The sequence below is a fragment of the Panicum virgatum genome, chromosome 8K (assembly GCF_016808335.1).
Source record: "Panicum virgatum strain AP13 chromosome 8K, P.virgatum_v5, whole genome shotgun sequence".
In the NCBI taxonomy this organism is placed as follows: Eukaryota; Viridiplantae; Streptophyta; class Magnoliopsida; order Poales; family Poaceae; genus Panicum; species Panicum virgatum.
The window spans coordinates 43,640,238-43,665,608 of record NC_053143.1 but is presented as its reverse complement, the minus strand read 5'-3'; the positions used below and the strand labels follow the sequence as shown (position 1 = coordinate 43,665,608).

The window sequence follows — 25,371 nt, the reverse complement described above, 5'->3', positions numbered from 1 at the left end:
GAACATGAAGCGCCAGTCGTGCCGCCGTCGCACCTCGGTGTCTTCGTGGCGGCGTAGTCGTCGGTCGATGCCGGGCTTGAACATGAAGCCCGGTGGTGTGGTACGTAGTGGTAATAGTACGCGCCCCGCTCCGAAACAAAGAAAAAGGTGCGTGCCGCACTCACGAGGGACTGCCAGTGAGATACTGGAGGAAGGTGGGGATGACGTCAAGTCCGCATGGCCCTTATGGGCTGGGCCACACACGTGCTACAATGGCAATGACAATGGGAAGCAAGGCTGTAAGGCGGAGCGAATCCGGAAAGATTGCCTCAGTTCGGATTGTTCTCTGCAACTCGGGAACATGAAGTTGAAATCGCTAGTAATCGCGGATCAGCATGCCGCGGTGAATATGTACCCGGGCCCTGTACACACCGCCCGTCACACCCTGGGAATTGGTTTCGCCCGAAGCATCGGACCAATGATCACCCATGACTTCTGTGTACCACTAGTGCCACAAAGGCCTTTGGTGGTCTTATTGGCGCATACCACGGTGGGGTCTTCGACTGGGGTGAAGTCGTAACAAGGTAGCCGTAGGGGAACCTGTGGCTGGATTGAATCCTTCGCGATGGAAATGCCCTCGCCTACTTGACTAAACTAAGGACCTCAACGGAAGCTTATGTAGATCGACTGAAAAGACGATTCCATTTTCCTTCTTGTTTATCAATCACCAATCAAGACAAACCGGGCACTACGGTGAGACGTGAAAACACCCGATCCCATTCCGACCTCGATATATATGTGGAATCGTCTTGCGCCATATGTACTGAAATTGTTCGGGAGACATGGTCAAAGCCCGGGTTGAAGCCCCTAAAGGGGATTTCTTTCAGCCAACATCCAGCCTTAGTGGCCCCTCTCTGATAAGGTTTGAAAGTTTTCAAAACGAAAAAAAATGACAAATCTGGTCCGATGGCTCTTCTCCACTAACCACAAGGATATCGGTACTCTATATTTCATCTTCGGTGCCATTGCAGGAGTGATGGGCACATGCTTCTCCGTACTGATTCGTATGGAATTAGCCCGACCCGGCGATCAAATTCTTGGTGGGAATCATCAACTTTATAATGTTTTAATAACGGCTCACGCTTTTTTAATGATCTTTTTTATGGTTATGCCGGCGATGATAGGTGGATTTGGGAATTGGTTTGTTCCGATTCTGATAGGTGCACCTGACATGGCATTTCCACGATTAAATAATATATCATTCTGGTTGTTGCCACCAAGTCTCTTGCTCCTATTAAGCTCAGCCTTAGTAGAAGTGGGCAGCGGCACTGGGTGGACGGTCTATCCGCCCTTAAGTGGTATTACCAGCCATTCTGGAGGAGCAGTTGATTTAGCAATTTTTAGTCTTCATCTATCAGGTGTTTCATCAATTTTAGGTTCTATCAATTTTATAACTACTATCTTCAACATGCGTGGACCTGGAATGACTATGCATAGATTACCACTTTTTGTGTGGTCCGTTCTAGTGACAGCATTCCTACTTTTATTATCACTTCCGGTACTGGCAGGGGCAATTACAATGTTATTAACCGATAGAAACTTTAATACAACCTTTTTTGATCCAGCAGGAGGGGGAGACCCAATATTATACCAGCATCTCTTTTGGTTCTTCGGTCATCCAGAGGTGTATATTCTCATTCTGCCTGGATTCGGTATTATTAGTCATATCGTATCGACCTTTTCAAGAAAACCGGTCTTCGGGTATCTAGGCATGGTTTATGCCATGATAAGTATAGGTGTTCTTGGATTTCTAGTTTGGGCTCATCATATGTTTACTGTGGGCTTAGACGTTGATACGCGTGCCTACTTCACCGCAGCTACCATGATCATAGCTGTGCCCACTGGAATCAAAATCTTTAGTTGGATCGCTACCATGTGGGGAGGTTCCATACAATACAAAACACCCATGTTATTTGCTGTAGGGTTCATCTTTTTGTTCACCATAGGGGGACTCACTGGAATAGTTCTAGCTAACTCTGGGCTAGACATTGCTCTACATGATACTTATTATGTGGTTGCACATTTCCATTATGTACTTTCTATGGGAGCCGTTTTTGCTTTATTTGCTGGATTTTACTATTGGGTGGGTAAAATCTTTGGTCGGACATATCCTGAAACTTTAGGCCAAATCCATTTTTGGATCACTTTTTTCGGGGTTAATCTTACCTTCTTTCCCATGCATTTCTTAGGGCTTTCGGGTATGCCACGTCGCATTCCAGATTATCCAGATGCTTACGCCGGATGGAATGCTCTGAGCAGTTTCGGTTCTTATATATCCGTAGTTGGGATTTGTCGTTTCTTCGTAGTTGTCGCAATCACTTCAAGCAGTGGAAAGAACAAAAGATGTGCGGAAAGTCCTTGGACTGTTGAACAGAATCCAACCACACTAGAATGGTTGGTACAAAGCCCTCCAGCCTTTCATACTTTTGGAGAACTTCCAACTATCAAAGAAACATCAAACTAAATTGAAAAAAAAAATAAATAAAAGAATCTTTTATTCCTCTTCCACTCTCCAAAGCAACAAAAGTACCTCGACTAAAGAGGTACCCCGACTAAAGACTTCTCCTCCTCTTCGGAGGGATCGTCTTTCAATTCTTCTTCGGAATTGAAAATAAAGGTTTTAAAGGAGACGAGAACTACATATGGTCTGATACTTACTTCCTTTTCAAGGAAGACAAGTTATGTAGGCAGTAGCCGTTCATGTAGCGGTTGCTCGACCAAAGCCGGTCAAAGAATATCGATTATATGCCTTCTCTTTCCATAAGACCGATGATACTTACCAGAAGTTAAGTACAGAAAAGCGGGAAATTACATATTTGGAATAAAAAACTTAAGATGTTCATCTCCAATCCAAGCTTAGCCTACTCTACATTATCATATGGTCCCGCGGGCAACCAACGAGGGATGGTCACATTTGTAAACAATAGAATCGCCGTCCTCAAAAATCATTTTAGCATTGGATGGTCGGGACTTAGAAATGAATGTGAAACTGGCAGCAGGCGCATCAAAGAAAGAAATCTGAGAGGGGAGGTGGACTCGCTTCAAAGAGTTTAATGACCACTGGGATGGGACACCTACTAGCAAATCACAAACACTATAAGTAGAAGAGGAAAGATTGAATTAACGCCTCACTATACTCATGAAAAAAAGCAAATCGAATGGGATCATCGAAAACTGGCTTTAGCTAGCTTGGAAACAAAAGGTCGCAGGCACATCGTTTTTCATTTCAAAGAAGTTCGCCGCTACTAAGCTATACTATAGGCTCTAAAGGTCTTACTTTAAGAGTACTCCTATTATGTATGGGTGGATCCGCTCTACGTAATGAAGCCAGCCTAATTGGATAGCAGGACTTGCGAAGTACCCTGGCAGGATAGTAAGCTACTCATAAGGTTTTAGGGAATGGCGTTTGGACTCCAAGTCTATGCCTCCAACCATGTTACAAGTGCCCAAGTCTAAGTTCTTCCAAGAGTTCTTCCAAGAGTTCTTCCATGCCGCGCCTCGACGTCCTCACAGCAGCCCCGTCATCATCGGCGGTCTGCCGGCGGCCGAGCCGAGATGGTTGTCGACGACGAGGGGTGCCGCCGCTCTGCTGGCGGCCGAGCCGAGGTGGTCGTCAATGCTGAGGGGTGCCGTTGCTCTGCCGGCGGCTGAGATGAGGTGGGGTCGTCGACGATGCATGGCGGCGAGTTGGACGGAGTCGATGAAACGTCATGGCCGCATATCGTGGGCGAAATGGAGGATCCGTGGAGGCAAGACGTCAACACACATATGCAATTTGCTTCTCTGGTGGGCACACCTACGTGCATGCTCCTGTACATGAATGCTCTTATGCGTGTGTCTCTGCCGTCGGTGTGTTGGTCTGCCGTCGGTGTGTTGGCATCTTGCGACAGCCCTTCGTCATGGAGTCGTCGCCGTCTTGTCCCGGCATCTTTGCGACAGTCGGCGCAGCGGCGGTGTCATCGTCCTCGTTGACGCCGGCCGCTTGGCGTGCAGCGCCGGCCTCATTCTCAATGTCGGCGTCGGTGCGGCGCCGGACTTCAGTAGCTTCGCGGCGCCGTCCTCGTCGGCGACTCCGTAGTCGGACCTCGACGCGCAGCGTGGGTCTTGCCGCCGGCTGCCTCAGTGTCTTCGCGGCGCCGTCGTCGTCGGCCGGCAGCCGGGCTCGATGGTGCGGCGGGGTGTCGTCGCGGCACCGTCGTCGTCGGTCGGCAGCCAGGCTCGATGGTGCGGCGGGGTGTCGTCGTAGCCGATGCCTCCATCCACCATCAACGTGCTGGTGCACCCCCGAAGACGAACAAGGGCGCCATGGCTTGGTCCTCCAGTTGGTCCTCCAGTTCCTCGGTTTCCACTCGACGCCGGCGTGGTGCGGCCAATGAGAAGACGAAGACGGCGGCGAGGTCGTCGCCGGCGTGGTGCAGACGATGAGAAGACGAAGAGGGCGGCGTGGTTTTCGCCGACGTGGTACAGACAGGGCGGCTCGCTTGATGTCGATGTAGGCGAAGCTGTCGCCGGCGTGCTGCAGAGTCGTCAACGATGAGCAGGTCGATGGGGTCCTAATGGCTGGACTCCCGCTCCTCCTTCGCGAAAATAACCTCGTTTCGGGCACCGGCGGCAGCTTGACGACGATGGTTGCGGAGAGGATGAGCACATCTCTCGTGGCTTCCTCTCTCCTCCGCTCGTCAAGGCGAGCAAGACGTCGGCATCTCCGATAGATGGAGATCGCCTGGGGCCGGGGCGCACCTTCCCTCTGGCTCCTTCGCCTGGCTGCGTTCCCCCTGGAGAGGAAGATTCCCTTGTACGAGAAGACCTCGTGGCCTTATATAGGCGAGGACTAGGGTAAGCGGCGGGAGTCCACGATCTACGGAAGAGCCGCCATCCTGTTGAACTGAACGGTACGAGCTTCACGGGAGGATAATCTTGTTATGTTGGAGAGTGCGTCGGCAACGAGCTGAGTAGATAAATATGAACGTGTTGATCACCTGGCCGCACGTGCGCTCTCTAAGCCGTGGGGCTAATCATGCGCCGGCCCACCTCTTTGTTGACACGTACACAAGATAAGAAAGCTAGCAACAGATGGACCAGCACCTCCCATGTTTAACTCCAATGTCTGGAATTTGACCATGTGCGCAGGACGCCATGCACAATGTATGGCTGTCTGGTGGGCCAAAACAACCCATCCCCCGTTCGTACACTAGGAAACGTACTGCATCTTGATTTTGTACACGTACAGGACGCCACACGCAAGCATGCATGCGCTCCTGTGCAATTAGCTTGTCATGCCATGCGTGCGTGTACGTGAAGCCCATGAGATTGCTAGCTTCTTCTCTTTTCCTTGCTTCTTTTCTCTTGTTGCTTAAGAGATGTAACATAAATGATCCAGATCAATTTCCGCAGCTTATTTGATCATATTTAAAAGATTTGTATCAAAATATTGTACAAAATCTCATCAAACAGTCATGTAATAAATTTGATTTTGGCTGGAACATCGTATTTATCCCAGCAAATCACGCGTACCTCCGAAGGGTGCTACTACAAGCGGCAAACTCACTTGCCCGCACAAGAGCTCCAGATCGACCATCCCGATCGCTTGGCCATTCGCGGTCTGAGGGCTGTGCCTAGTCAAGCCCTTTCAGTAAGCGCCCGGAGGCTATGACCACCTCCTCGTGGCAGTGGACAAATTCTTCAAGTGGGTCCAGGCGAAACCCGTCGCCTAGATCCGCTCAAAAGATGTGGTTGAATTCTTCCTCGACATCATCTACCACTTTTGGGTGCCCAGCTGCATCATCACCAACAACGGGACCCAGTTCACCCACCAATTGGTGCCCACCACGAAAGTCCAAGGCATTTAGAAATGGCTCCTATGAACCCGGTGAGACGCAGGTGGCGGCAGAGGCCAAGAGCCTGGCAGACATGGATGAATTCCTCACCGACATCCGCTACCTCCTTGAGTAGGTCCAGGCCATCTACAAGCGCCACTACAAAAGGAACCACCGGGACGTTCGACATGCCGTGGGCGACTAGGTCTGGCTCCATCTCCGCCAGGGTGCCGCCACTTCCCTCCAAGCGCCAACATTTGGGAAGCTCAAGCTGCGCCTCTACGGGCCATACCGTGTCACCGCCATCATCAACGATGTCGCCTACCACCTCGAGTTGCCTCCTCGAGCTCGCCTCCACGACGAGTTCCATGTTGGCCTCCTGAAGAAGTTTGTTGGCAAGTCCCCAATTGTGAGGCCAGCATTATCAGCGACGGCCCCGCGCTCGTGACACCAGTAGGGGCGATTCTAGCACAACACAGCCGGTGGCATTTAGTGGCTAGGCTGCGATTTAGGAGAGGTGCATGAAAATCAGCATGTGAGGAAAGCTAGAATTAAGGGATTAGAGGAGTTGGTTTCCTTTTAATTAGCAGGCCAAGTGCCTATATATAATTCATGTACCGGGCACTATTTTGGGATTAAGCAATAACAACCTATTCCTAATATCCCTCTTCTCTTAATCTCACACCTTCACCATTGTGCGCTCAGACAAAATCCCTAGCGCATCTACCGATTCAGGCTACGAGCTCCGTGGCTGAGGGCCTGCCGTCTTGGGCGCTGACGCCCTTGACAGCATCTTGGAGGAGAAATGAACTATAAATCAACATAGCCACACAGGATATATGCCTTAATGCTCTACAGACATGCACTGCAGTCTGACACACAACAATAAGAAAGGTTGAAATCAAGGACTCATGCGCCAATAAAATAACAGCATGCAAATTAAACATGTAAACATTTGGCACGTAAAAGATATAGTCGATACAATAATTAATACAGCAGAGATGAAAAGAAAGGCAGTTCTGCGAGATTATTATCCTGGGCACTTTAAACAGTGGCCCGAGCGAGAGCTGAAGATCATACAAGCGAGGAAGGAATTCATCTTTAGTATAACATGTCTGGTCTACTGGTCATCTGCAGCAGAAGCTTCTCGGCCAGCTCTTCCTTATTTGCGCCACGAACCCTGTCCTTAACGTCGCCCCCCTTCATGAACAGGAAGTATGGCGCACCCCTAACTCGGAATTGCTCGGCAATATCCTTCATTTCATCAATATCAACCTTGAGGAAGATGACATCTGGGCAGTTCTTGGCGAGATCAGCGAAAAAGGGAGCTATGATGCGGGATGGCCGGCACCACGATGCGGTGAATTTTATCACAACCAGCTTGTTGGCGCTATTAGCCTCCTCAATCATGATGCTCCACTCCTGCAGGCTGTGGATCGCAATCACCGCTGCCCTTGCAGTCGAGGGTGGCCCTTGACGCGGTACCAGATAGCCCTGACGTTTTCTATTGAATTCCAACACAGGATTGTTGCGGTTCTGGGATACTTGGTCCCTGATGTGCGTCTCCGCGGCCGAAGCCGCTGTTGAAGTACTCCCACAGTAGATGGTGGCACGGACCTGCACGAGGCATGAGAGATACTGGATACCAGACACAAAATGTGTCTCGTCCGATACCTGGAAATCAAGCAGAAGCCTACGGAGGTGCGGCATGGCTCCTTCTTCAAGCTGCAACCCCATCGAAGCACCATGCTCGCAGAAGTACCAGAATACCTTGAGGCACTGAAAGCCATCCTTGCTACTCACGGAGAATCTTGGGCTGTTAAATGAATGCAATTTTAGGAGGGCTAACTTTGGCAAAGCCCCGAGGGCACGGACACCTTCTGCTTCTACCACAGCAACTCCGATATGCAAGTGAGTGAGGTCAATGAGGAAAGAGATCTCCCCTGGAACTATTGGGGGGCACAAGAGCCAGTCCATTCTAAGCTCAAATTTTCGCAGGTAACATGGCCTTACGCGGGTCCAGCAATCACCCAGTAAGCCAAGCAGACGATGGGGGTAGTCATGAAGAAAAAGGAACTGCAGGTTTGATTTTCCCACCTCCTCGAGGAAATGCTTGATGCCCTGTCGCTCCGTTTCTGCAATAAAACTAAAATTTACCTCAAGCATCCGTAGCCGCATCAACTTCTTGACAAGCCCTGCAACATTGTCAGGAAGTGAGCCATCACGACCCAGGTGGATCGTTGATAGTTCCTCCAAATTTTCCATCTCCCCCATTCCTCCCGGTATTGTCAAACCATTCGTAAGCAACGATACCAACTTCGTGTCTTTGAATTCTGGTAGTTTTTTCACCTCAGTTTGCCTTATGTCTAAGGTAGACAGGTGGTCAAGTTCCATAATTAGTTGAGGCAGCTCTGTGACCTCAGTCCCGCCAAGTCCCAAGTACCTCAGAAGAGACAAACGTCCAATGCTCCCCAGTTGTTCATTTTCCAAACCCTTGGCATCAGTGAGATCTAGCACCCGTACAAGTTTGAATACTAAAAGATCAGGGATCCTTCTTACATCCCCAAAAAATGCAAGAGATCTCACCCAACTAAGGTGCAAAGAAATTGCTTCGTCTTTGGCACTAATTGAGCTTTCTTCACTGTTTGAGGCCCCCTGCCTCCTTTGGTCCAAAGAACAATAAGTGCTGCAGAACAAGGCATCACCTTCATCTTCCTCACCGCAGTCAAGGCAGACTCGCCGAACCCTGTCATAAGGAAAGAGTCCACCCTTCAACTTTGCACCTTCAGAAACAAAGTTTTCTTTGGCTGACAAGGATTCTATGAAATCAACAACAACATGATGAACAGTACAACCAGTCGGCTCATCATTATCATCATCAAATGCAGGTTGAATCAGTCTCCTACTGAGAAGTTCATTGAAGTGTCTCTCCCCTGCTTCCCACAAGCTTTCTCCGTCCCATTTAGCAATAAATCCTTCAGCTCCCCATCTCCGTATCAAACGGTCCTTCTTGATGGTATATTTTTCTGGAAAAGCACTCAGGTACAGAAAACAAGACTTCACTGGAAGTGGTAGGTCATCATAACCGATCTCCAGTATCTTTCTCACCCCTTGAGGTGTGGAATGATATTGGTCAAGTGGCAATAATGTAGGTTTCCTAGATAATAATGCAGCTGTAACAGTTGTGGCCAATGGCATGCCACCACACATTTTCAGCACATCATCAGAAACTTCAACCAGTGAATGTTTTTCTGAATCGGGTACTTTGCTATCAAATAATGTTTTGGAATCATTCTCGCTAAGACCATTCATTTGATGAACAACATCAGTGGGATGTATGCAGCATGATTCGCCTACATCCTTGGTGCAAGTTGTAATCAATATCCTAGCAACAGCCATGTCATTATTGGGCAAAGCACAACTTATCATCTTCCAAGTCCATATGCTCCACATGTCATCGAGCACTACAAAATAACTAGCAAAAAAAATGATATTGTGAAAGTCAGTATTGGGTTGGACTTGATATCACAATAAGAGAAATACTTTTCTTTCTGAAATTGCGAGAAGCGAGATGTAATTTAGTAAATATAACTCCTGCACCAATGTTTTTATCTGTGTTTACTCTATTGCAACATAAGAGGATGAAATATTAGGAAATATTTCATGCATGCAGTAATATAATTAGGGATGCAAGCAAGTGGAAAAAGAAAATGAGGAACGAGAGTACTCTATCCTGCTTGTGATGAGTGAATTGTCAACTGTGCGGTGTGATCGTGCGCTTGGTCTTTGAATTGCAGGTACACGGGCGTCGAGTGTCGATGGGGAGCTGCCGTGGAGGTGCTGTGACCGATGGACCGTGCGGTCGACGGCGGTGAAGGGCAGCCGGGACCGAAGCTCGGACCGGGCGGCAGTTGTGGCGTCCACTCCTGGATCGAGGGCGCAAGCGGCGACGGAAGGCAGATTTCTTGGTTTGCGCCACAAAACCAAGGAGGCAGACGGCGGTTGAAGATGCCAAGTCGTGAAGGCACGGGCGTCGGTCTCGGTAGTGGTGGAGGCGACGGGCGTCGACGGCGTCTAGGGCTTCGCTGCGGGTGATGAGGTGACGGGCGTCGGGCGGCGTCTAGGGCCGTCAGAAGGCCGAGGCGGGAATGGCGTCTAGGGCCACGGCGTGGAGGCGGGAATCTTCCCGCGTGTGAGGTTTTGGCGGTTTTCTCAAAACCGGCAACCTACCCGGGTTTCGCGGACCCTCCAAAACCGCGGATCAGATCTTCATCAAGATGGCGGCATCATGGAGAAGACTTCGTTTCGAAGAAAGAACCTCAGCTGTCAGATGGGATCGTGTACAGGGGGATACTGCAGACCAACCGGTCTGACCGGTCCCTGGCACCGGTCTGACCGGTCCCTAGCACCGGTCTGACCGGTCTCCGCCGGTATAAATACCCCTTCACTTGTATTAGGTCGGGTGGCTTTTGTAACTCATCCGTGAATTGCTCTTTCTCCCAGGCCACCACCCCTGTGTCTCTCGCCCCCCGTTCTTCTCTTTATAGTAGAATTAGTCCATGGATTTGTGAGACTTTGTGTTGGATTTGATTGGCAAAGGAGGCCCTATCCTCCTCGTGCCCTCTGAGCTTTTTGAATCAATCCAATCCCCTCGTTTTTGTGCCCTTGTGTGATGTATTTTGATTTCGTTTTTGGTGCACAAGATTTCGAGGATTCTACGAGCTCTTTGTTGTGATTCTCGTGCTTCTAGTTCTATCCCAAACCCTCTGGAATCATGAGCTCTTTCAAATTTGGATTTCTTGAAGTCTTGAGAAAACCCCACCCCTTTTGATCTCATCCCAAAATTCTCTTGCTATGAAGATCTTTAGGGTGAGATCCCTTGTGGATATGTTCACGGGGTAGGTACGAAGCTTTCCTCCAAGTTTCATCAGATTTGGACGTGATTTGCTCGAGATTCGTGGTTTGAAGACTTGTTCACGAGTTTTTCTGGGTACCGACCGGTCAGACCGGACAGCGAGACCGGTTAGACCGGTCTAGCCGTGTTCAGGCCCCGACCGGTCAGACCGGTCTGTTGCACCGGTCAGATCGGTCCAGGCAGACAGAGATCTGCTGTTTTTCCAACTCGTTTCCGATTTGCTTTGTGGTTTTGCTCGCACGTTCGAGGCCTTTTGTGTTGGTTTAGCTTTTCCATAGCTACTCCAAACTTTGGTCAGAACGCTTGAGGGCTTGGGTGATTTTTGGGATATAGGCCAACGATTTGAATTTCGGAAGAAATTTTGATCGGCTCCCATTCACCCCCCCTCTGGTCGCCGGCTTCGGTCCCTCAATTGGTATCAGAGCTTGGTTGAGGTTTTCAGTACCTTAACCGGTTCGAAAACCACTTGGCGACCATGGCGAGTCTTGGGAAGATCCCGGTGTTTTCCGGCGAGGACTATGCCTACTGGAAGGTTCGCATGAGAGCCTTCGTGCAGAGCATGGGAGCCGAGGTCTGGGATATTACCAAGAACCAGGCTTACGTGGTGCTTGCCGCTTGGGTCACTCCTCTTCAAGTGACCGAGCATGAGGCTAACGCCAAGGCTGTCAATGCCTTGTTCGCTGGCGTTTCTCGTGCGGAGTTCTCACGCGTCCAGGGTTTTCAGGAAGCCTACAAGATCTGGACGTGCCTTGAGAACTACCACGAGGGCACACCTCATGTGAAGGCCAGACTGTTCGAGACTCACCGGCGTGAATACGAGAACTTCACACAGGAGCCGAGTGAGAGCATTGACTTAATGTTCAGTCGTTTTCAGTCGATTGTGAACAAAGTCAATGCGAACAGATCTGTAGATGCCCTTGAGTACACAGAGCACGAGAAGGCCCTCAAGTTGCTCTACGCACTTAACCGCTCTGTGTGGGATCTCAAGGTGAACACCATCATTGAGTCTGCTGGCTATGAGACTCTGACGGTGAACGAGCTTTTCAGCAAGCTCAAGGCCACAGAGGTGGATAAACAGACACGAGCCAAGCTCAATGGTGCCCCTTCTTCCAAGAGCGTCGCTCTTGTGACTGGCCTAGGTGGATCGAGCTCTAACCCTAACTCTGCTCTTGGTTTTTCTCTTGCCTCTTTGCCTTCTGTTACAGATGAGCAGCTGGAGACGCTAGGCGACGACGACTTGTGCCTCCTCATCAGCAAGTTCCAGCGCATCTACCACAACAGGCAGAGGAAGAAGAACCCCGGGTGCTACAACTGCGGCGATTTGAACCACTTCATCGCCGATTGCCCCAAGAAGTCCGGCGGTGGCCAGAACAACCACTTCGACTTCTACCGCCACCGCGACCGCGATGAGGGAGGCTCCAACAAGGAGCGTCGGTGCCACAAGCACTGCAGTCGTGACCGGGAAGGACGCTTCGACAAGGAGTCGCTCAAGAAGCGCTTCCAGTACAAGGCCAAGAAGCGGGAGAAGTCCTTTCTGGCGCAGCTCAGCGACCTCAACAAGAGCTCCGACACCGACCGCTCTTCTTCACCGACCTCCGACGACGACGACAAGAAGAAGAAGAAGCGGGACAAGGAAGCCACCGGCTTCATCGGCCTTTGCTTGGCGGCCGGTCGGCGCAAGGGTTTCTGCACCATGGCGGGCGAAGCCGATGGTGCTCGTGCGTCTTCAGGTGGACATGCTACGCCGACGCACGCCGACTCTTCTCCTGGATCCGAGAGTGATTCAGAGGTAAACTCCACGATTGACCTGCTAGATACAGAGGTTAGGGAGTTGTACGCCGCTCTCGACAACCAGAAAAAGCTGCTTAAGGAAGCAGCTAGAGAGCGTAGAAAGCTTAGGGCTGAGCTGGCTTGTGCTAGGGAGAAATCTAGTGAGGATGAGTGCGCTGGCTGCATATCTCACATGAACGATCTTGTTGCTCTCCGTGCCAAGCATGATGAGAATGTCGCGAACTTAGATGTTGCTAAGACTTCGCTTGCTGACGTGTCTCATGAGCTCGTTAAGGCCAAGCATGAACTAGAACTAGTTAAGGACGCTCCTATTGTTAGCGATGTGCTTGAATGTGATGAGTGTCCTATCTTTAAGTCCGATCTAGCTTCGTTGCAGTCCAAGTTTGCTACTGTTGTGTGCGAGCTAGAGGAGATGAAGTCTAGGCCAGTTTTGCTTGGTGCTTGTAAGCTTTGTTCCACGTTTAGGTCGGAGCTAGATGAGAAGAATGTGTTGATCAAGTCTTTTGGGAAGACTAAGGTCGTAGAGTCTAGCCCACCTATTGACTGCTCTGTTTGCCCTAGTTTGATTGCTGATCTGGATAGTCTTGCGGTAGAGAAAGCCAACTTGGAGAATGAGAATACCTATCTTAGGGCGATTCTGAGTTGGGTTTCTAGCAGTGAGCCACAGTTGGGCATGATGATTAAGCAGTTCAAGCGTGGTGATGGGTTTGGGGTCGGTTACACATACACGAAGTCAGACTTTGACAGATTGTATAGTAAGATTGGCAAGGCTGCTGGAAACACTGCTAGCATGAGCACGCAGCCTACGCTTGTTGACCCCGCGGATGGTGTGCTTAAAGAACCACCAAAAGCACCTCCGCAGAAGCAGGTTTGGGTTCCAAAGCCCAATGAGCTGAGAAATCCCCTCGACACGCTCCCTGCTACCGCAGCCCAGGTTGCCCAGGAGAAGGGGGCTGCTCCTCCCCGTCCGCAGGCTAGGCCTCCACCTCCCAAGCATGAGGTGAGGTACCACTGCGAGTACTGTGACAGGGAAGGTCACTTGGAGGAGTTTTGCTTCAGAAGGAAGCATGCTGTGAGGCGAGAGCAGGAGAGACGGAATGCGGACATGTACTCTGCTCGGGTGCATGGTCCTTCTCGGCGTGGTGGTAGGCAAGATGCTAGGGTGCGCCGTGTAGGTGGAGGTCAGGGAGATGGTGGTGGTTACCGTGCTCCGGCGGGTGGTCGCTTTGCCGGTCGTGCTCCTGGTCGTTTTCAGTACGGCTATGGACCACGGGACCGAGGCTTTGGAGGAGGTTTTGAGGCTCTACGCTTTCCTCGCGGTGGTGTTCGTCAGTCACGCGGTAGACGGGACGGGGGATACGCTTTGCCTAGTTTTGCTAACCCTTCTGTAGAGCAAATGGCTCGACACTGGTTTGCTTCTCACTTTGCTAACCCTAGTGTTGAGACATTTGCTCACCCTTTATCTCACTACTGATGTGCAGGTTGGAGGCTTTGAGAACAGGTGGATCATGGACTCCGGTTGTTCGCGCCATATGACCGGGAATGACAAATGGTTCTCCAGCCTCACCCCGATGCGCTCAAAGGAGTACATTGTGTTCGGGGATAATGGAAGAGGAAAGGTACGTGGACTTGGCGCTGTTCGAGTTTCTGATCGCTTTACCCTGAGAGAGGTTGCTTTGGTTTCGAACTTTGGGTTCAATTTGCTTTCTGTTTCGCAACTTCTTGATGAGGGGTTTGAGGTTCGCTTCAAAGAGGGTTGTTCGCGTGTTCTTGATTCCAGAGGAGATTTGGTTTGTCGGATTACACCTCGCGATCGGGTTTTCTTGGTTGACTTCTCTGGAACTCCTCTTGGCCCTTCTTGTTGCTTGTTGGCTGGTCCTTCATCTAATCTGTGGAAGTGGCATAGGAGACTTGGACATTTGAGTTTTGACTTGTTGTCGAGACTGAGCTCACTTGACCTGATCCGAGGATTGCCCAAATTGAAGTTTGAAAAGGACCTTGTTTGCCATCCGTGTCGCCACGGGAAGATGATTGCCGCTTCTCATCCGCCTGTTAATCAGGTGATGACCGCTCACCCTGGAGAGTTGTTACACATGGACACAGTTGGTCCTTCTAGGGTGATGTCTGTTGGTGGGAAGTGGTACGTTCTTGTGATCGTGGACGACTTTTCTCGCTATTCTTGGGTCTTTTTCATGAGAACCAAGGATGAGGCTTTTGAATTTATTCGAGACTTGATCTTGAGGTTGAAAAACGAGCTACCCCAGGCCATGCGAGCGATTCGCAGTGATAATGGCACAGAATTCAAAAACGCTCGTTTTGACGTTTTTTGCAGTGATCAAGGGCTTGAACACCAGTATTCTTTTCCCTACACTCCACAGCAGAATGGTGTTGTAGAGCGGAAGAATCGGACGCTGGTTGAGATGGCAAGGACGATGCTCGATGAGCATAGGACTCCTCGCAAATACTGGGCTGAGGCGGTAAACACCGCTTGTTATGTGTCCAATCGCATTTTCTTGCGTGCTTTCATGCACAGGACTTCTTATGAGTTGCGGTTTGGACGCCAGCCCGGTGTTGACCATCTCAGAGTTTTTGGTTGCCGGTGCTTTGTACTGAAAGATGGAAATCTTGATAAGTTTGAGTCTCGCTCGTCTGACGGCATTTTTCTCGGTTATGCTTCTCACTCTAGAGCTTACCGTGTGCTGATTATTGATACTAACATCGTCAGAGAGACTTGTGAAGTCACTTTCGATGAGACTGCACCGTGCAATTCTTCTGTCTTTGAAGTTGCAGGAGATGATGAGCTCGGCACCTCCATCTTTGAAGATGAGGAGGAAGAAGCTGCGGAGGGCGATGCTAAGGCTACCACGCGTGCTGTGGACCCAGTTGCCTCCGCCACGAGCTCGGACGATGATGACAGCCCCGTTCTGACTACGTCTACTTCACGGGGGCCGGTCGAGGAGATGACTCAGGCTTCACCAGCTGCACCTGAGGAGACACCAGACTTGGTTGAGGAGGAGGCGACTTCGACGCGGGAAGCACCTCGACATATTCAGCATCGTCATCCACCTCAACAGATGCTAGGTGATTTCAACGAGCGAGTCACCAGGTCCAAGGTAACGAGTATCACTGGCTTTGCTCATTCAGCGTTTGTTGCCTCTTTTGAGCCCAGAGATATTGGACACGCTCTTTCTAATTCTAATTGGGTCAATGCCATGCCTGAGGAACATGAAAATTTTGAAAGAAACCAAGTTTGGGTTTTAGACGAGCCTCCATCTGCTTGTAATCCCATCGGAACGAAGTGGGTTTTCAAAACAAACAGGGTGAGGATGGGTTGGTTGTTCGAAACAAGGCTCGTCTTGTTGCCCAGGGGTTTTTCCAAAAAGAGGGTATTGATTTTGAGGAGACTTTTGCCCCTGTTGCTCGTTTGGAAGCTATTCGAATCTTTCTTGCATTTGATGCTTCCAAGGGTTTTAAAGTTTTCCAAATGGACGTTAAATCTGCCTTCTTGAATGGTTTTATCGAAGAAGAGGTTTATGTGAAACAACCCCCTGGTTTCGAAAATCCCAAGTTTCCAAACCGAGTTTATAAACTTCAGAAAGTTCTTTACGGTTTGAAACAGGCACCTAGAGCTTGGTATGATAGATTGAAAACTTTCTTGCTGGCTCAGGGCTTTAAAATGGGATGTGTGGATAAAACTTTGTTCCTCATGCGGTCTGGCACTGATTTCCTATTAGTTCAGATATAAGTGGATGATATTATCTTTGGTGGCTCTTCTCACGCTCTTGTCTCCAAGTTTTCTGAGCAGATGTCCAGGGAGTTCGAGATGAGCATGATGGGTGAGCTGCAGTTCTTCCTCAGGCTGCAAATCAAGCAAACTCCTCAGGGCACATTCGTCCATCAAGCTAAGTACACCAGGGACTTGCTGCGGAAGTTCGACATGAGTGACTTGTCTCCTCAGCCGACTCCGATCAGCACTTCGACGGTGCTTGATGAGGACTTGGACGGCGAGGCGGTGGACCAGAAGGAGTACAGGAGCATGATCGGCTCTCTCCTGTACCTAACGGCGACGCGGCCGGACATTCAGTTCGGCGTCGGCCTTTGTACGCGGTACCAGGCTTCTCCGCGCACCTCCCACAGGCAGGGGGTGAAACGCATCTTCAGGTATCTGAAATTCACCCCTGAATTTGGTCTTTGGTATTCTGCGGATTCTTCTCTGGTTTTGGTGGGCTTTTCTGATGCTGATTTCAGTGGGTGTCGGTTGGATCGCAAGTCGACATCCGGCACTTGTCAATTTCTCGGTACATCTTTGGTGTCTTGGTCCTCTCGCAAGCAGGCTAGCGTAGCGCTTTCTTCCACAGAAGCTGAGTACGTTGCCGCCGCTAGCTGCTGCTCCTAGATCCTTTGGATGAAGCAAACCTTGCAGGATTATGGATTGAGTTTTGGTAGGGTTCCCATCTATGTAGACAACATGTCAGCCATTAGCATTGCAAAGAACCCTGTCCTACACTCCAGAACCAAACACATAGATATTCGGTTCCATTTCCTGCGAGATAACCATGAGAGAGGCCACATAGACTTGGTCCATGTCCCTTCAGAGAGGCAAACCGCAGATATTCTCACCAAACCACTTGAGCAGGACACCTTTGCTCGCTTGCGAGGGGAGCTTGGGGTTTGTTGCCCCTTTTGATTGTTGACTTTTCTTTGGTTAGCTTTGTAGATTTTATTTGCTTCTCTTTGTTTTCTAGGTTTGGTAGTTGCATTGTGCATATGCATTGTACATGTTTGCATTTTGCATTGTCTCACTTGCACTAGCATTCTTGTATACATTGCTATGATCTTCTAGTGCCTGCTAGTGTGAGTTGATAAACTTGATCAAGTATAGCTTGCTCCACTGTGTATATGACATCATCTGAGTTAAGCTATTTTGATTTGAAAATCTGAAAATATGATCACCCTGTCTTGGCTACTAGCATGTTAGAGTGTGTTGATATGCTTTGCTATCTTATTCATACTAGTATAGCCTTTCGTTCAGTAATTCATACTTGAAATGATCTAAATCTGATAAAATTGCTTGAACTGTTCTTGGAATGAATTGAAAAGATCCAGGTGGGATTGCTTGTCGCACTGATCGAGCTTTCGGGACGGCTCACTTTGCACTTGTGAGAACTTGGGCAAGGCTGTGCATGACTGAAACGAGTGCTTTAAGCTTTTGATTGTCTTTTGGCATAGGCTTGGCCTCGTTGCTAAGTAAAGCATGACAAGCTTTCAACCCCTAGCATTAAGAATTGATTGCTATAAATTTGATTGAAAAATGATTGTTGGCAACTTGTTTTGGCTGGTTTGGCTCACCTGTATGAGTTTGAGTAGCACTGCTTTCCATTCCCTACTTGTTAGTGCTAGATCATGGGTGATGCCTTTATTTCTCCTAAACTGAACTTGCCTAGCTCTAGATTGATTTGATATACCTTATTGAGCTAGATGCAGGTCTTGTTTATGGATGCACATGTGCTTGTGACTAGATGTTGCTCATATCATTGTATCCCTGAATGCTTTCACTTACACCTCCTGCATTGCATTCTTTGCATAGCATCTGTTCAGGGGGAGTTTCAGCTTCAGGGGGAGCTTTAGGTCTTTTTAGACTTGATGTGTGCATGTGCCAACAAGGGGGAGAATTTGGGAGAAGTGATCGAACAAGGGGGAGACTTGTTTGATTTTTGAAAAACTTGTTGTGCACAGGGCTCTGAGAGTGCATCATTTTGGGAGAGTTGCACTTGTGAGAGGGAAAAACTTTGGTTTGGGAGTGTCTGTTTTGTTTCTGGCTCCTGGTTTCCTCGTTTTCCCTTTGCTTTCTTGCATGACTGCGTCGAGCGTTACCTCTGTCTTTGAGGAGTCATGTTTTGGCTTTTCATCGATTGCGTCGAGCCGTTGCCCATGTATTAGGGGATCGATCTCTGCTTGAGTAAGTGACTGTTTCTGCTTTTCTGAGTTTTTTGTCACTTGCTTGAGTTCTTCACCTTCTTGCTTCTCTTTTTATCACTTCTCTGCTTTCAGGTGGTGTGTTGACAATGCACTCATCAAGGGGGAGATTGAGGAATGAGAGTACTCTATCCTGCCTGGGATGAGTGAATTGTCAACCGTGTGGTGTGATCGTGCGCTTGGTCTTTCGATTGCAGGTACATGGGCGTCGAGTGTCGACGGGGAGCTGCTGTGGAGGTGCTGTGGCCGATGGACCGTGCGGTGGACGGTGGTGAAGGGCAGCCGGGACCGAAGCTCGGACCGGGCGGCAGCTGTGGCGTCCACTCCTAGATCGAGGGCGCAAGCGGCGATGGAAGGCGAGTTTCTTGGTTTGCGCCACAAAACCAAGGAGGCGGACTGCGGTTGAAGACGCCAAGTCGTGGAGGCACGAGCGTCGGTCTCGGGACTGGCGGAGGTGACGGGCGTCGACGGCGTCTAGGGCTTCGCTGCGGGCGAGGAGGTGACAGGCGTCGGGCGGCGTCTAGGGCCGTCAGAAGGCCGAGGCGGAAATGGCGTCTAGGGCCACGGCGTGGGCGGCGGGAATCTTCCCGCGTGTGAGGTTTTGGCGGTTTTCTCAAAACAGGCCACCTACCCGGGTTTCACGGACCCTCCAAAACCGCGGATCAGATCTTCATCAAGATGGTGGCATCATGGAGAAGACTTCATTTTGAAGAAAGAACCTCAGCCATCAGATGGGATCGTGTACAGGGGGATACTGCAGACCAACCGGTCTGACCGGTCCCTGGCACCGGTCCGACCGGTCTCCGCTGGTATAAATACCCCTTCACTTGTACTAGGTCGGGTGGCTTTTGTAACTCATCCGTGAATTTCTCTTTCTCCCAGGTTGCCACCCCTGTGTCTCTCGCCCCCCGTTCTTCTCTTTAGAGTAGAATTAGTCCATGGATTTGTGAGACTTTGTGTTGGATTTGATTGGGAAAGGAGGCCCTATCCTCCTCGTGCCCTCTGGGCTTTTTGAATCAATCCAATCCCTTCGTTTTTGTGCCCTTGTGTGATGGATTTTGATTTCGTTTTTGGTGCACAAGATTGCGAGGATTCTACGAGCTCTTTGTTGTGATTCCCGTGCTTCTAGTTCTATCCCAAACCCTCTGGAATCACGAGCTCTTTCGAATTTGGATTTCTTGAAGTCTTGAGAAAACCCCACCCCTTTTGATCTCATCCCGAAATTCTCTTGCTATGAAGATCTTTAGGGTGAGATCCCTTGTGGATATGTTCACGGGGTAGGTACGAAGCTTTCCTCCAAGTTTCATCAGATTTGGACGTGATTTGCTCGAGATTCGTGGTTTGAAGACTTGTTCACGAGTTTTTCTGGGTGCCGACCAGTCAGACCGGACAGCGAGACTGGTCAGACTGGTCTGTTGCACCGGTCAGACCGGTCCAGGCAGACAGAGATCTGCTGTTTTTCCGACTCGCTTCCGATTTGCTTCGTGGTTTCGTTCGCACGTTCGAGCCTTTTGTGTTGGTTTAGCTTTTCCATAGTTACTCCAAACTTTGGTCAGAATGCATGAGGGTTTGGGTGATTTTTGGGATATAGGCCGACGATTTGAATTTCGGAAGAAATTTTGATCGGCTCACATTCACCCCTCCTCTGGTCGCCGGCTTCGGTCCCTCAGAAAAGGTTATCAAATAAAGCTAGGTAGATTACAATACAATTTGGCTAGCTACTGTCTATTCTTCAGAAAGCTAGGTGTACTAGCTACAAGTATGGTGTGGATATGTATATTTTCAGAGTGCTATTTGATAACCGAGTTTGGAAGTTAAAACGACATGAATTTGCGTGTATATGGTTTACCTCTTTGGTTTTAAGAATTGCCATAGTTTATCGACGACCTTCTTCTCGTCCCATGCTCCCACGTCGTCATAGTTATAGCCGATCCATAAATCCCTTTGGTAGTGCCACTCCGGCATTACTTGCTTGAGTATACTGATTAGAGTCGACTTTATAGACGGGTTCCGGCCAAGATGCACAAAAGCCCTGCAGTTGAACTTCCCTTGCAGCTGCCGATATATCTCCGTGGCAAGAGTTGTCTTGCCAATGCCTCCACTCCCCACGACGCACACCACCTTGCGACTCCATTCTCCGTCCATCAGGTGCTCAACAAGAACATTCCTTTGTTCATCAATGGCCACAAGGCAGGGCACCTCCCCATAGAGCAGTTCAGCATGGATTGTAACTTTGCTAGTTCCACCATCATCTTGATCAGAAATACTGGGCTCTGCCTCTGAGTTGAGAAGATCGTACCTTGTGCAGCGCTCGTGTGCATCTTGGATCTGGGCCTTGAAGTCTTCGATTTGTTCCACCACATCGGAGCACCAAAATTCTGCATCCAGCTTCGAAGGGCCGATGAGGCAGCCATCAATCCAGTCCTCCATGTCGTAGACCACCTCCCGGACTTGCAGCATCCACTCGTTCATGAGGGAGTCGCTCATTCTCCGCTTGGCAAAGCTACACAAGATATTGCTTAGGCTCCTTAGACTCTCTTGCAGGCCTTCATCAGCTAGGTGGGGATGCTGAGCCTCCAGTGCTGTCAGCTTGTCAAGGAGGGAGTTCATCGCTCCCATGGAAGAGCTCACCATGGGCAGGGGATCCCCCATGGTCTCCCTCTCTCCCACTCAACACAACGATGCACTAATTAGCAACAGCATGAGATGCCAATGGAACAATGGACTATGGTGAGCCTCTCTGTGCCAGTTGTGACTCAAGGAAATGATTTCCTGCACACATAATGTTTTGCAGGATAGTCCTGAACACAATACATATTCACAGACAAGTACGCAACGTCCCTCCATTCGATTCATAAAGTTTCAAAACCTTTGCAGGACCACTTCTCTCTTTATTGAGTAATGAATGTATTGAAATCAAGTTGTTAGGGTAGTACCAACCCACATACTCCCTCCATCCCAAAATAAATTAACATTCTAGGAATTGGCACGGTAACCAAGAGGAAAAACAAATGACGAAACTGCCCCTCGAAACATCTCGCATTGTCCAACTATAGCAGAGCTGTAGGGGGCGTCTGCCAGCTTCATGAAGCTTCACCGAAGCAAATGAGTGGACGAGAGCATCTGAAGTCTTCCGTCAGTTTTGTTTGTTTATTTCTCTGCCGCATGCTGCTACTGCTATACATCGAATCTTGTGCTATTTGCTTCTTTATTTTGGGAAATTTTTTGAATCGCAAACGTGCGTTTATTATGGGATAGAGGGAGTAGTGTCTATGGGTGGTTTCCATACTACAATATCGTTGTCGTGCAACTGCTCTTCCTTGAGTCCTACATATACTGCTCAAGATGCAAGCCTGTCTACCTCTACAACAACTCGTGATGTTGCTCCTGGAGACAGTGAGGACACCAGGCTGGGAGCAGTGACGGCACATCAGCGTGGCCAGATTTTTGGTGCAGGAGCTGCAGGAACAGCATGAACTTGGTGGTGCACGCTGGTTGCGGGGGTGTGGATTTCTTCTTCTTTCTTCGAAGAGGTAGGGAGATTTTTGGGAGCCTCTCAAAAAATCATTAGGATTGAGATACACATTGGGGTATTGTTGGAACAGCTCAGACTCCAATAATGCTCTTTCTGGGATTCAAAGTGCTCAGACTTGACATTCATGAGAGGCGTGAGTAAATCAGAGATGGCATAACTTTGATGCTCCAAAGCAACTTTCACAAAGGGCGTTGAGAAAGCAGAGATGGGATGCTCCAGAGCATCGAAAAAGCAAAGAATTTAGTACCCCTAATATAATATGGCAACCTCATATAGTACCATGGATTGGGACTTGGGAGAAGCAAAATGGAACTGCTTATTTTTTTACGAGGAGTGTGGGTATCCAGGAACATTAAAGTCGCCAGCAATTTGAACGCTTCAAAGTAGTAGTACGTTCACAATGGCATCAGAAAAAGAAAATTTGCTAGCATGCAAGCAAAAAGCAAAGTGGGTGTTTGTTAAGTTTCAGGTGGTTGAATTTGTCAAGTAAGGTTAAGCCTAGCCTTTGACTGGGTAGGGTGCTCCTATTTTTCTGCTAATTATTCTTTCAATATTCATCGGCGGCGAAACGTCCATAGAGACTTGGTCAATATCAAGCAACAATTCTGGACATAATTGACAGTTTAGCATCTCAACTTCGCACACCCATCTTTATGAACATTTTAATCCTTCTCTGCTGGACAATCTGGTGTGCAAGGAATGATGTTATCTTTCAAAATCAGAATGCATCTTTGCCTAACTGCAAAGCATTTTTCAAGAAAGAGCTCACGCTGCTTTTGCATCGTGTGAACCCAAGCAACAAGAACGTCTAGAAGAATGGATAAACTCTTTTGGTTAATTTTCTTGCTTGGCCTGTTTTTCTTTGTAACCTTTTTTGTCTCTTGAGACAAGTTAACCCTGTAAAGACTCTTCTTTTTAATTATTTATATATATATGGAAAATCTATTCTACATGCGCGCGTGTGTGTAGGGGATGCACATCCCCTCCTCTTGCGTCAAATAAAATATCAAGATCGGTGCTAACCTAGTCTCTATGATATGTTCATAGAGGTAAGATGTGCGCGTGTACGTTTATATAGGTGGGTAGTACCATTTTTTCTTAAAAAGTAAAGTGGGCATGACTTTGAAGAATCAAAAGTAACATTCGCAGGGGGCATAAAAAAAAAAGCAAAGATGCTGCTGGTCTGGAGAATGGTTGCTTCAATCTGAAGGAAATGTGCTACCATCTGAAGCTCGTGAAGGGCGTGGGAAATTTAAATCAAAGCTACCATCAATAATTTGGGCTCCCGGAAAAAGCTGATGCTTATAAGGGGACACCCAAAAAGCAAAGATTTGTGTTTGTGGATACTCAGATCTAGTCATTTCAGATTTCTAACGACGTGGGAAGAGCATGGCCGCATGGGATAAAAGCAAAGATGCTGTCAATGTGCACACTATCGTCCAACAGTGGGTGTAGTACTATAGCAAAGATGCTAGTATCAATACAAAATGCTCCTACTCAATTAGCATGATCGTGATCCTTTCCAAAAAATTAACATAATCATGAGGGTGCCTGGGCGAAAACAATGACATTATCGTTGTGACCTCACATCTTAAAGCCAATTTCATGGGAAAAAAACAATGTCGGGTCACAGGTGGGTGGGAAATTTACTATTACTAATTAGACGCTCATTTAAAGCCTCCACATGAAGCCACCTAGGATCCTAGGTAGACGCTCTAAAAAATAGAAAAGTTCTAGAAATTCTCACAAAAATCAAAAACATTCAGCCATCAATGCAACAATTCTAATTATAATAATCATTGGATATGTTATCTTTTCTAATAAATTATCAACCTCTGCAATTCTGAAAATAGACTAAAGAACCCCCTAAATATGTATCTAAATTATCCACCTCCGCCATTATAAAAAAATCTAAATGAACATCCTAATCTTCGTGTAAATTACTCATCTATACCATTATAAAAATAATGAAAATAACCCCCTAAATTTGTATATAAATTATCCAATTTTGTTATTACTAAAAGTTAAAGTAACCCATAAATCTGAATGTAAATTATATAATTATAACAAAATATTAAAATGTGCCACTATAAAATTCTAAATTACTATTTCTATTAATATATTATTTATGTTATTATTTATATAAAAGTACTACCCACAATATGTGTCACCATGTATTCATGTACGATGAAGAGATAAAAATACCAATTCACAAATAAATGGTGTAACTAAATATATATCAACCACACATGGAGGTGTGATGCAAAATAAAATTTATTGCAACTAGATAATGATAAATATGTATTTTGGCGTATGTGTTATAATATTTAATAGATGAAGAGGACGTGAGATAGATAATTATAATTATTAACTGTAAGAATTAGCCCGTGTGGGAGCACGGGTTGATGTACTATTCCCTTTGTGCTACCATTAAGACAATTTATACATAACCCTCCATTTCTTTTTTTATTCAAGACCTACTCACATTGTTCAAAAACAAGTGCATTTTTAACTTTGTTCTCAGTCGAACTGGCCAAATTTATATAACAAAATATATTAATGTTTATTTGGTGGCATAAATGTTGATAATAGGACAAAGTTAGAAGTGCTCTTATTTCGGAACCGAGGCAGGGATTAGGATTTGAGAAATGTCTTTAAGGTACTACTTTGGCTATTATTTCACAGATACCTGAGATATTAATCCATCGATGCACAATTTCTGCACTAAGTATTCATATATTTTGACTAATTGATGAACAATGTTTGACTCCTAATTCAAATATATCCTACATTGTGATATGAAGGGAGAAGTTTTTTTTGGGTGCAAAAACATAATCCTAAATCAGTCCTTTTCATAGTTTTGCATGATGATACACATGCATATATAATTTTATGCTTTATCCGTTTATATTATTGTTAAAATTTTGGTGTGCCGTTAATAGTACTTTTAAGACGTGGGAGCACCTAAAGGTGAAGGAGCGCATGATGTTAAGCCAAAGGTAGTAAATAACACATAATAACATCAACAAATGGGCCAAGAAAGGTCCGATGTATCGGTCAGCTATATACCTAATCCTTCACTAAAAAAAGCATCACACCCATTGTAGGTTCAAGCCGAAGTCAAGCAGGATCACTTACTGGCAAACTCCAAATATCGTGGTCGGCGTACTTGGTTCTGAGCTGCTTTTAATCTGGAATAAGTTGAATCTTCTCGGCACTTTCCTACATCTTCTGTGGCCCCGTCGGTCGGTACGTGCCAACCCTTTGTTGGAAATTTCATATAGGGCCGGGGGTGCTTT

The 25,371-nt window shown here is 47.8% G+C and overlaps 1 protein-coding gene across 1 annotated transcript; it reads right to left on the bottom strand.

Annotated features, from left to right (window-relative positions):
* Positions 1 to 6,764: 6,764 nt before the first annotated feature.
* Positions 6,765 to 21,788, bottom strand: LOC120644803 (disease resistance protein Pik-2-like). Its single transcript, XM_039921512.1, has 2 exons — positions 20,387 to 21,788; positions 6,765 to 9,330 (listed from the first exon to the last, which is right to left on the bottom strand). Exons 1-2 carry the CDS (start codon positions 21,187 to 21,189, stop codon positions 6,957 to 6,959), a joined length of 3,177 nt encoding a protein of 1,058 aa, XP_039777446.1. The 5' UTR covers positions 21,190 to 21,788; the 3' UTR covers positions 6,765 to 6,956.
* Between the last annotated feature and the right edge of the window lie 3,583 nt (positions 21,789 to 25,371).